This window comes from Lathamus discolor, chromosome 6 (assembly GCF_037157495.1).
Source record: "Lathamus discolor isolate bLatDis1 chromosome 6, bLatDis1.hap1, whole genome shotgun sequence".
Lineage (NCBI taxonomy): Eukaryota > Metazoa > Chordata > Aves > Psittaciformes > Psittacidae > Lathamus > Lathamus discolor.
In genome coordinates this window covers 62,074,949-62,087,687 of record NC_088889.1, presented here as the reverse complement: position 1 = coordinate 62,087,687, position 12,739 = coordinate 62,074,949, and the positions used below count along the sequence as shown (strand labels likewise).

At 44.3% G+C, this 12,739-nt stretch overlaps 1 protein-coding gene across 1 annotated transcript in view; it reads right to left on the bottom strand.

Moving 5' to 3' along the window:
- Positions 1 to 12,739, bottom strand: part of PRR5L (proline rich 5 like) — a 45,132-nt gene that overhangs the window by 6,560 nt on the left and 25,833 nt on the right. Inside the window, exons 5-8 of the mRNA XM_065683189.1 lie at positions 12,174 to 12,231; positions 8,143 to 8,234; positions 4,104 to 4,244; positions 2,581 to 2,707 (exon numbers count right to left, since the gene is read on the bottom strand). Coding sequence (XP_065539261.1) covers positions 2,581 to 2,707; positions 4,104 to 4,244; positions 8,143 to 8,234; positions 12,174 to 12,231 — 418 coding nt within the window. The remainder of the gene's footprint in view (positions 1 to 2,580; positions 2,708 to 4,103; positions 4,245 to 8,142; positions 8,235 to 12,173; positions 12,232 to 12,739) is intronic.

Here is a 12,739-nt window from a genome sequence, read left to right as displayed (position 1 = left end):
CTGTGATTCTATGATTACCGTCAGGGTTTGGGAAGGAGCCACCTCCCATCCTGTGGTATGGCAACAGTGCTGCTGACCATAAGTGAAGTAATTCAACAACTGCTAAGTGCAGCAAAGGGGCTTCCTTTAGCATCCTGATGGTCTCCTCTCTCACCCAGGGAGGTGAGGACCAACTAGGAGCTCTCGTGTGCAGGTTTCCTAAAGCAGCACAAGTCCAAGAAACATTCTGTGAGGATGTAAGATGCTATCACCTTCTCTAGAAAATTTCTCACAGGAGATGCCAATAGCTGGTGTCAACATGATATTCCTGATGATTGCATTGCACTGGCTGTGCAGCTCCCTAGGGAAAGGTGACTCTGCTAGCATTATCCCACTGCATTTTTAAAAGATTATGCAAGAAAAAGAACATTTCATCTGCTTTAAAACATATCGGGTTTGGGGGCTGGACACTGGCAAGACCTAACAGCACACAGCAACAGCCCACAATATCTAGAAGGCAATGGCTCAGAAGATAAATGCAGGACTTTTGGAGCACAGGTTTATAACTCAAACCTAAGATACAGTCCCCAGCCCTGTATCATTTCAATTCTGACACTGACAGCTTTAAGAAAAGCACAGGTCTGAGTATGTCCCTTGGCTTGCTATAATTCAGGTTGAATCAGACAGCACTACTTTTCACCTGCTGCCTTCTATGGCCATGCAGTATGCTACGTGGCGCTAAACACCTCATGTTTAACTATTTGCAAAGCAGCTGATAAATCTGTTCCCTACCTGTCTTCCTGTTTCTCACCAAATTCCTTGAAGTGCAGGCTCTCATTTCATAAAGACATAGAATCATAGAATGGTTTGGGTTGGAAGGGACCTTAAAGCTCATCTAGTTCCAACCCCCTGCCACAGGTAGGGACACCTTCTGCTAGACCAGGTTGTTCCAAGCCCACCAAGACTGAAGAGCCTAAGAGACAGAGTAACAAAATACAGAGCAACACACTTGTAACTGAAGGTTATAAAAGAGTTTTGGAAGCTTGCATCAGGAAGAAAAGCAGAAAACAAACTATATGTTGCTGCAGAGAGGAATAGGTGAATAGCCAGAACTCCACCACTGGCAGCAGCCAAGTTACGACAGCACTTCACCTGACTGCTGCTAATAATACATTCATTCTGAATGGTTCATTTAATGCTTAAGAATATGGGCAAACAGTTATTGGCTGGTTACAACAAATATACTCTTTAGGTGTCACCTGCATCTCAAGCCACAGCAAGCTGTAGTGTTGGACCTGACTCTTTTGAGGAAAAAATATCCAGAGATTATTTCTGTGCAACAAAATTGAAATCCTTCCTGACAAGCAGGTAAAAATTAGGATGAACTCTGAATATTCACTTATTGCTTTATTTTTCCCCATTTACTTTCTTGGCCACAACAGACAGTCTCTTAAGGGAGCTGTCATTCATAGTTTGACTAGAAATGTTATTTCTATGTTGGTGCATTATGGCCAGGAATATAAACTGGGGGGAATTCTTCAGGGATTTTTTGCCAGCAAACTCAAATCAGTAGTGATGTTAGGTTTAACACATTAGGCTTAAAACACAGGGTGATTGTTTTATCTTCTTCTCTATTCCCTCTATGAACCCCCCTGTGAGCTATTCTTGTCCCCTTTCATACCTATGCCAGCTGCATTCCTCTCTCACTTTAAATCAAGTTTAAGATACTTAAAGCCTTATGTGAGTCCACAGCTGTGATCAAACATTGTACTTCCCAACACTCATTTGTCTTAAAGGCTCTCCAGCCCAGACTGCTGTTTGGCCTCCACAGCATCTCTTGAGAATCAAGCACCTTCAAAGCTAAAAGCTACTAGAGGGAACCTACCAGGCTCCATCATCATTAGAGGCTGCGCAGTGAGAGAAGAAACTGGTTCTGAGAAAGCAAAAAGGTGACAGAAGGAGGGACAGAGGAAGAGAATGAGGTTTGATTAGAAGTGGGACTTAATGGAAAGAACCAACCACCACAGAAGCACTTTGAAATACCAAGAATATTTGCAGAGAAGAGCTGCTCTGCTGTCAGTATTGTGTCATGCAAACAGAAGTTCATTCTTTCCTCTTGCTCAGCACAGGTTGGAGTGGGGGCAAAAGGCCACCTTGGAAATACACACAAATAAATGACAGCTAAAATAGAAGTAAATACAACTATATTAAGGCACATAAACTTTACAAGGCCAATCCATGTGAAAATTTGCTTTTGTCACTAACGACTTGTTCAGCTGGTGGAAATCCAGGATGGTTGGAAACTTCAGTACAGGTCAGAAGGCTACCTTCCAAACTATCCCAGCAGCATGTAGGTGTCCATAAACAGCAAAGCAATCAAATTAGTCAAAACTCAAAGCTCATCTAGTTCCAACACCATGCTACAGGCAGGAAGACCTTCCACTCAGCCCTGTTGAATTTCATGAGATCTGTTACTGGTCCACCAAGTGGGCCAAGATGTTTTAGCCTTTGATTTCTGTTTCTCATAGAGCCATGCACTGTCAACTTTCTAGCACTGCCTCACACCCCAACAAGAGCTTCTGCATGATGCACACGACTTACCAAGCAAGCAGGTGCTACCAGAGAAGCCATGATCCTCACACAAACCCAAGTACGGTGATACTACTTGCTTGACAAGTTCTTCCAGCTGTAGGTAGCCCTCACTGGGTCCGGTAGGCTCATGGACACTCTGAAATTCAGCCATTAAAAGCAACATTATTCTTACCTACTTCTGAGTAAGGTTTTTGAGTAAAGCCTGGCATCTGTCAAATATCTCTGCCCTGGAATAATTTAACCATATCAGTAGACCACTTGGACAAGCACAGTTGATAAGCCCAAATGGAGCTTTTGGGTGCCATTCTGGTCAACCTCCATATTCAAGTCATAGCTATAACCCTATAGAAATCATGTACCTAGCTGTCTTTTTTCTGACCAAGGGATAGGTAGGTACAAGGTACACTCACACCAAGGATTTGCTAGTTCTATCAGGAAACAAATCTTCATAGAAAAGCCTTAACATATCTTTGGCAATGCACTGCTCCTTTCCTAGGCAGGACTGCAAGAAAGGCACCCTGTGTAGTTCAGCTTACAGATGTGAAGATGGTAGATAACACAAACCAATTTAACAGTAATTTCAGAAACTGTACGCAGGCTCAACTTCCTGCTAAGCCTCAGTAAGCTTTTCTTTCTAAGACCTTCTTTGCCGTGAAGATTCTTCTATTAAAATATTTCAGGGAAATTAAGTTGACACTTTAGTATATTCTGCTATTGAAGTCTGGGTCACTGGGAACATCAGAACAGCAAGAACTCCCGCAGAAATACCAGCTTAGCCACTTTGCAATTATGATTGTACTTGAGGAAGTTTAATTCCCTACCACTTTTTATAAGGTATACTGGAGAAGAAATAAAACTGGAAGAAACCCAAACAGCCACCTGGTTAACATGGTATTCTGCGGGACTGTCAGGCTGTGTTACATCAAAAGATAAAGTAGCTGGTATAGTCAACTGTGTTTGGCATGCTTGGAAAATATTCGCTTGAGGTCTGGATGAAAAAGTTAGTCCTCCCAGAAGGTCTGGGTGAGGCCTTTGGAAGATGTATAACATTTTGCCTGCTGCCAAAAGGTATTCCCCCTCTCATGGGAGGTGCTGCTTAGCACCCCAGCCAGCCAAGGCACTGGTGTAAGGCAGCTGGCAGTCACGGCTCATCCAAATTTCAGTTCACTGTGACAGGGCCCCACCCTGACATGGTAAATCTGAGAAACGAGGAGCATCAGGGCACAAAGAGGACTTCAGAGAAGCTGGGAGATGAAAATACATGTGGAAAAAAAAAAAAACACTAACCTATGACTGTTCCTAGCTGGAGAGGAGGAATACCAAACAGCAGAACCCAGCCCTTTCATGGCAACTTCATTACCTGTTCCCAGAGAAACTCAGGACATTCAAATTCAGCTCTCATTTCTACACTTAGCACTCCCAAATTAGCACACACTACTTCCCCTTCATCACACTGTCTTCCCTCCTCACTCTCCAGTTCAATGAGATTGAGATAACCAAGTGGAGTCAGACAAAGAACAGAGGCTCCCCACCTGCAGAATTAACAGCATCTGGACAATGGAAGCTGGAAGTTTTGTCTGGACCAGAGGAAGAATTTCTTCCAATTTTACTTTTAGCAAGACCAAGTCTCGGAAGCCAAGAAGAGCAATCTGACGAATTGTCAACTCCTGACCCTAAAAAACACAGAAGGCAAAGTCCAAAAATTGGTGAAGGGATGTGTAAGCATCACATCAACACATGTATGTACATAGACAGAAAGGGTCTACCTTGCCCTTGTTGCTGTGGCAAAGCACCCCCAGCTGATAAGGCTGAGGATTCATAGTACTCTTTGATCACTTCCCTCTCAGTCTCTGCCCCACACAAATTCCAAAAAGAGTAACACCTCACTTGAGATGCCACTAGGTTTGGAGTGAAGCCAAAATGGGTCTGTATTTCACCAAAAGACTACATATTCATGAAACTCAACTGCCACCCAATTTGTTCACAAACATCCAAAGGCCAGCTGGATGCAGCTCCTGTTTTTATGCTGAGAAACCAGAGAAGGTATGGCAGGGAAAGAGGTTGGTACAGAGTATTCCTTAACTAAGCCTACATCTGGTCTGTGCTGGATCCTCTTTTTGGTCAAGGCTGTCCTGGGTTCAGCAGTAGCAGTCATTTTTCTCCTTCTTAGTAGCTGGTGCAGTGCTGTGCTTTTGACTTTCAGTCTGGGAACAGCGCTGATAACACCCATGTTTTTAGTTGTTGCTCAGTAATGTTTAGTCTGACCAACGACTTTCTGAGTTTCATGCTCTGCCAGGGAGGAGGGGAAGCCGGAAGGAAGCAAAGACAGGACACCTGACCCAAGCTAGCCAAAGGGGTATTCCATACCACAGCACATCATGCCCAGTGTATTAACTGTGGGGAGTTACCTGGAAGGGCAAGATCCCTGTTCGGGTCGGGCTGGGTATCTGTTGGTGGGTGGTGAGCAGTTGTATTCTCTTCCCTTGTTATTTCCCTTATCATTATTATCATTGGTGGTAGCAGCAGTGATTTGTGTTATACCTTAGTTACTGGGCTGTTCTTATCTCAAACCCTGGGATTTACGTTCTTTCAATTCTCCTCTCCATCCCTCTGGGAAGGGGGGGCTGGGCGGGGAGAAGGGGGGGAGTGAGACAGAGACTGCATGGTCTGATTTACAGCTGGGCTTAAACCACAACTACAGTTTAGTCCCTGCTGATATGACAAAAATCCACAAGTCAGTCCATTACAGGTTTTAAGATTCTGGCTACAGCAAAGCTAGCAAGACTGCTTGTACCAAACATCGTTTTACAAAGCAACAGCTTTGATCATTTTAAGGAGCAACAGGGTGCTCTATATCCTCCTGTTTACTCTTCTACATCAACAACACAAGTGAGCAGGCTTAACAGATGAAGATGATGTAATATTTCTCAGCATACTTAAACACATTTGGACTCCATTAGGCATTCTGGTGTTACTGCCTTTCCCTCTGCTACGCTTAACATCCACACGGCTTTCTCTTGCCCCACTGCAGGTTAATGGCAGAAATTTTCCTTCCAGCCCTGCCCAGCAATTTCTAGCCTTAAGAATTTCTCTTGCTCTTCCCAGTACATTAATCTCTGCCCCATGGTCTGTTTAGGAATTATTTTATGGTCTCCATAACACACTCAACATGGCAAATATTTAGCTGGAAGGAATTAAAAGCAGTTAATTGTTAACTCATAATGGGTTTAATGTCATAATTAACAGCATTAATATGTAAATACAAATTAAATCCAACAGTCTGGAGGGCAGCTCTGCCATAATAAAAGCACTTTGCTGTTTTAAACCATCACTCTATTTAGAAATACAGAGGTGTAGAAAAGACTGGTACATATCTCTGAACTATATCTCAGCAGCTGCACACTTTTTATTCATATCACGCAGTTTAGTCCCTTTAACTTCGTAGCCCATTTCAAAATGCAAACATCTTGTCTTGCCAAACAAAACAAAACTTACTATTCTTTTTCCACACCAAGTAGTTACATCAACAGCTGCAACTATATGAAAGCCAGTGACCTGTTTACATAGTTTCCCTCTGTACAGCAATTTAACCAACTTGGCTGGCTTAAAGGTCATATTTCTGTAACAGCTATGAGCCTCGGGTTTAAATTTAGCTGAAATAGGAAGTTACTTCTAGTTACTACCTTCAGTATCATACGCTCACACATTCAGCTGACTTTCATTCTGAATGGGCAGTCCCTGAAACCACAGAAGGGCACAACCAAATAATCACATTGACATTTGCAGCAAAGAACAGGGAATCAACCACAAACTGACTTTCCCATCTTCCAGAGCAGCACATAAAGAACTGCGGCTTGGTGAAAAAGATTTACTAGATGAGCTCTCTTCACATGCGGTGACATGATGTATAAATAGGAACATACAGTACCCTTTTCATAGGAAGAGCCCAATCTTGTTATTAGGGTACTGGCCTGGAATAAGAGCATTTTCTTATTCCTTGCTGCACAGCTCTCTGTTGCAGCCTAGGAGAGCTCACCCAGAGTTAAATTCTTACCGTAGCATCACAGAATGGTTTGGGTTGGAAGGGACCATAAAGCTCATCTAGTTGCAACCCCCTGCCAAGGGCAGGGACAGCTTCCACTAGATCAGGTTACTCCAAGCCCCATCCAACCTGGCTGTATTCTTGGATGTATTTAGGTGGTTTAAATCCATACATTTATGTAGACTACAGAGCTTTAAATGTGCTGTCTGTCACATTTCAGTTCCTCATCTGTTAGATGGCAATACTTCCCTAACTTCAAGGCTTCTGTGAAATAATTCTGGGTGAGTCAGATATTGTGACATGACAAATACAGTAAAAAAGCTATGCTTTCAAAGAACTTCAACATCCCATAGTAAATATTTCACCACCTAGTTACTACCAAAACCTGCACCCACTGTGCAGTAACTTTTGTTCAGTTTCTCATTAGAGACACTTAATAGGAGTGGAATAAATTTTTCTGGTAAGTGGCAGAATTATTAGCATCAGCAGGTATGACAGACAAGGGAGGATATTATAATTGTGCAGTTTTACCTGCCAAACACCTACCTTTAAGCATCTGCAGCAAGGAAAGAATAAAAATAAACACAGCAGAAAGGTTAGTATCTGTTTTTGCAGAAGTCCTTTCTCTTTTAGGAAGTGCCAGCTTTAACAGGATTGGAGGAAGAGGACAAGCTTTGAGCTTTACCTGTTGCCTTTCAAACAATATAAGAGAAAATAATTTTAAAGTGCTCTGGAAAGCAGTGTCTTGCAAAAGAATCAAAAATCAAGAAGAGGAGGCTAGCGTTTCCAAGAACGTCAGTCTCCTCATGAGGTACATTTTTCTTTTCCTCTCATGGAAAAGAAGATCAAAATAGGCTGGGGAGGTAATTGCACTGCTTGTATGGAAACCCTGACTAAAACTACCTTTAAAAATGATACAGCTCAACACTTCTGATAGAATACTCAGCTTTCAAAATGTCCAGCAAACAGGTTTTACATTAAGGTGTTCATTCATCCTCTACCCATAGATTTACTTGTGCCCCTACTAAAGCTTAAAAAATCCCAATAGAGGATTTTCCAAAGGCAGAACTGGGATATCAGCCCTTCAAAAGTAGTTAGGGTGAGTTAGACACATTTGTTCCTGATCTAGTCTTCGGACTTGTCCCTCCGAAGACAAGTTGTTAGTATTATCATTTGCACCAACAGTCCCAGCAATTTAAAAGCAGAAGAAATAGAAATATGAATGGCACAGAGCTTCAGCCTAGACAATAGTTTCCAATAGTTTCAGCATTCAAGCTTAGCTAAGCACAGAGAGAGGGTAGACAAACAGGAATAAATTCAGGCCAAACTGGGCTTGCCCAGTAGATTTCAGCAGTTCTTCTTACACAGTTAATGCTACTCTACTTCCTCCCAGATATAGTTTAAAGGTTTTGAGACCTGTTTAGCCAGTGACCAAAAAGTGCTGCTGGAACAGAAGAGAAGTTTCTATGTGCAGATAGTGTTATTACATTGCCCCACCTGACTGAAGACTGAGTTATAATTAAGGTTACCTGGACTGGGTAGAATATTGCCTGGAGTGTAGGAAGAGTCTCTGTAAAATAATGATCCCAGATTTCAGACAGGACATCAATGCGATCCTCACCTATGAAAACAGATTTGGACCAAGAGCTTCAGCAACAGGAACACCAAATCAAGTTGACTTTTCCCACTACTCTCTAACCCCCCGAATAAGAGATACAAACCCAGCCTTCAGTTTCCATCCAAAACTGGACATCACTCAGCTGAGCTTCACATTAACAGGCAGAGACACAAGACTGTGACCATAAATTGCTTTGTCCCTTACTGCAAAGAAGACAGCTCTGTGTGAAATATGAGACGAATTCCAACAAAGTGAAACCTCTCTTTAACAGGAGGCTTTAACTCCACAGCAAAGGATTGCAAATCTCACAGCTCACAGTTAGCATGCTCAACTAGCATGGGAGCATAGCCATGGGTTAGCAGCTGAACCTGACAACCAGCAGGTAAATCATAGAATCACAGAACAGTTTGGGTTGGAAGAGACCTTAAAGCACATCCAGTTCCATCCCCTGCCATCAGCAGGGACACCTTCTGCTAGACCAGGTTGCTCCAAGTCCAATCCAACCTGGCCTTGAACACTGCCAGGGACAGGACAGCCACAGCTTCTCTGGGCAACCTGTGCCAGCGCCTCACCACCATCACAGGGAAGAATTTCTGCCTAAGATCTCATCTCAGTCTCCCCTCTGTCAGGTTAAAGCCATTCCCCCTTGTCCTGTCAGTACAGGCCCTTGTCAAAGCACCTCTCCAGATTTCTTGTCAGCCCCTTTAGGCACTGGAAGCTGCTCTAAGATTCTTCACAGAGCCTTCTCTTCTCCAGCCCAGCTCTCTCAGCCTGTCTCCAGAGCAGAGCTGCTCCAGTCCTCGAAGCATCTTCATGGCCTCCTCTGGACTTGCTGCAACAGTTCCTCGTCCGTTTTGTGTTGACAGCTCCAGAGCTGGATGCAGCACTGCTGGGGGGGGTCTCACCAGAGCAGAGCAGAGGGGGAGAATCCCCTCCCTTGACCTGCTGCTCACTCTGCCAGTGATGCAGCCCAGGACATGGGTGGTTTCTGGGCTGCAAGCACACATGACTGGGTCATGGGTTGCTTCTCATCACCCAGCACCCTCAAGTCCTTCTCCTCAGGGTTGCTCTCAATCCAGTCTCACCCAACCTGCAGTTGTGCTTGGGACTGCCCCAACGCAGGTGCAGGACCTTGCACTTAGCCTTGTTGAACTCCATCCTGTCCAGGTCCCTCTGGATCCCATTTCTTCCCTCCAGTGTTGTCAACCACATCACAGAGCTTGGTGTCAACAGCAAACTTGCTGTAGGTGCACTCAATCCCACTGTCCATGTTGCTGACAAACATGTTGAGTAGTGCCAGCCCCAACACCAGCCCCTGAGGGACACCACTCAACAATGACTCACCATTTGGACATCAAGCCGTTGACAGCAACTCTTCGAGTGTGACCATTCAGCCAATTTCATATCCACCAACTGGTCCATCTGTCAAAACCATGCCTCTCCAGTTTAGAAACAAAGATGTTGTGCAGGACACTATCAAATGCCTTGCACAAGTCTGGGTAGATGATATCAGGTCCTCTTCTCTTACCCACCAATGCCATAGCCCCATTGTAAGAAGGCCACCAAACTTGTCAGGCATAATTGTAATGTCCAACACCAACTGTTCTGCAGCAACTGAGTCAGGGAGATGATTCACAAGACCTGAGACCCTGCTCCCAAGCACATACATCGTAGTCAGGAGCTTGATGAGCCACAAAACCACTGCTCTCCTCTCAAATATGGCACTTGGGAAAGTTCCAGAATTAAATCCACTTGTGGTCACCCCTCCTATGACTCCAACAAGAACAAATATCCCCAAATATAAGTGGGTATTTAAAATGAAGGCAGACTAAGCTATGCAACTCCCAATTCCCATAACAGGAATACAACTGTGGTCAAAAGCCTATTATTAACAAAAAATGCTTTACTGAACATAATGGTTTGGATAGACTTAAATTATGCACATAGGCTTGACTTGCAGACCTGTGTGTTCCTCAGCATTTGGGCCCAAAACTTTTAAGCTTCTTAGGAGATTTTTCCCATCCCAAAAAAGGCCAAAGATTTGCCATGTTTTTCAGGCTTGGAAATATTCCCCCAAAATGTCAGATGCAAATACAGACCCAGGTTTAACAATATGAGATTCTGGCAAAAGAATTTTCCAGGATACCTTCTATAGAGCCTCAGCTGGAGTTCACAGCAGTCAAGACTCAAGGAACAGTAATGGAAGGCAGCTGCTCAAGACATCTTTGAAGGCTCAGCCTCAACATGACTAAAGGCCGTACATAACAACTGGAACAAAGTATAATTGCAGCTCAAAGGAGCCTTATCACTATGTACTAAAGTGCTTTCCCCATCTGGAGGCCTCTACATGGGCTTGCACTGTGGTTGTCCATGGGTTGTGCTGCTTAGGACAAGGACAGAGAGCAGAAAGCCAGCAGGACCATATCCTGCAGAAGTTTCCTTCTGAGCAGAGAGCCCAACAACCACCACAGGAGGGTTCAGAGGAAAGCTTCACAATGTCAGGTATGATGCCAGCCTTAAAACTGCAACTGCAGGCGAATGAGCACCTACTCAACACCCCCATAACAGCTACCCAGAAACTGGCAACAAAAAGTCAACAGGAAACAAGCTAATAGAATGTTTCATTCCCTCCTCTGCCTCCTCCCCACAGCTGCAACACTTTGGTGTGTGGAGCGGGAAAGAAATGTCGTCGATCACTTCTCCTTCTGGAGGAGAAGGGGAAATGGTTTGTTTCTTCAAGAAATCATAAATCCTACAGGCATTGAAAGAGATTCTGACAGGCCGTATAAAGAAAAATCATGTTAAAGTAAGGCTGTGATTTGAAAAACAGACACAGTAAAACATCGTTATGCCCTGCAGCAGGAACATTATTCTGTCTCTGATTTCTGGGACAGTAGGAATTTTCCAGGAAAACAGAGCTAACCAAGAAGCATGCACAGGAAGTTCTTGTTGCTGTGACCACAACAGCTGCACCAAACCTACACATTATGAAAGAAAGGTGACCATGAGCCATCTCCTTAAGGTAAAATGCATGCGTCTGCCTTTTTGCCTCCATTACAGGGCCAGTGCTGAAGAAGCAGGCACCAAGCAGGAGTGCCTGCACAGCTCCTTCAGGATCTGAGTCCTACAGCCTGCTGGCTGAGTGGAGCAGTCAGCTGGTGAAGAGCAGTGCAGAGGAATCTGGCACCAATAGTGACACGAGACCGTAAGTCTGTAAGTGCCTATTGGCATTTAATGACCCAGATACAGCAGGTTGGTGATTAGCAAGGGATCTTCCCTACAGGCTATGAAAATGGGTCAAATCAACCAGCAGCCTAGTTTTGAATAAAGACACATACTTGCAACAGCTTGCTGTGCTTGAGCAAACTGTTAATAAATGTAACTTATCTCACATGCACCCAACAGGGAGTCACCACACCACACTAGCCTCATCCAGAAGCTCTGCAAGCATCTGTAGCCCAGTGGTTTGAACAGAGCTCCATGTGTGATCAGCTTCCTTCCAGAAGGACTTAATTCCCTGAGTGACTGTTTTTTCTACAAATTTACACAAAACCTGTCAGCTCAGCCCTCAAAAGCATGAGACAACAACCAAAATTCTACTTCTATCAACCTGCAAATCACATTAAGAAATAAAAGGCAGAACTGCTATCAGCAGTTCTGCAACAGGGCCCATGTCCAGTCCAGAACTGTTCCGAGCAGGTTCAGCTGCCACAGAAGCTGATGTTCCTGCTCTCATAACAGCGAGGTAGCTGGTGGAGACGTTGCAGCTACATGGCTATTCAAACAGCATACCATGTCATGAGGGCTGCAGCGCAACCTGCTCCTGACAGGTTGTGTGACACCCCAAGACTGTACCACAAAGGGCTGTATGCTTTTCAGACATGAAAATCATCTCATCTGACCAAACATCAAAACACAACTCTGGATTCTTACTATACTTGCCTTCCCACAGCTTAACCTTCTCCTCTACGAACAGCAAGCCTTTCACAAGGAGCTGGTTCTGCCAAGAGAGAAGAGAGATATTCATTTGCCTTTCTGAGACTTAAAGTAAACATGAAATTATTTTTTTTTTTTTTTTTTAGATGTTAGCCCCTTTGCATGCAGTTATCTAAAGATGAGACATATCACAGAATCACACAATCACAGAACAGTTTGGATTGGAAAGACCATCTATTTCCAACCCCCTGCCACAGGTAGGGACTCCCTCCACTAGACCAGGTTGCTTCAAGCCCCATCCAACCTGGCCTCGAACACTGCCAGGGGTGGGGCAGCCACAGCTTCTCTGGGCAACCTGTGCCAGGGCCTCACCACCCTCACAGGAAGAACTTCCCAGTATCGCATCTTAATCTCCCCTCTGTCAGGTTAAAGCCATTCCCCCTTGTCCTGTCACTACAGGCCCTTGTAAAAAGTCCCTCTCCAGATTTCTTGTTGGCCCCTTTAGGCTCTGGAAGCTGCTCTAAGGTCTCCCTGGAGCCTTCTCTTCTCCAGACCAAGCTGACCAAGCCCAG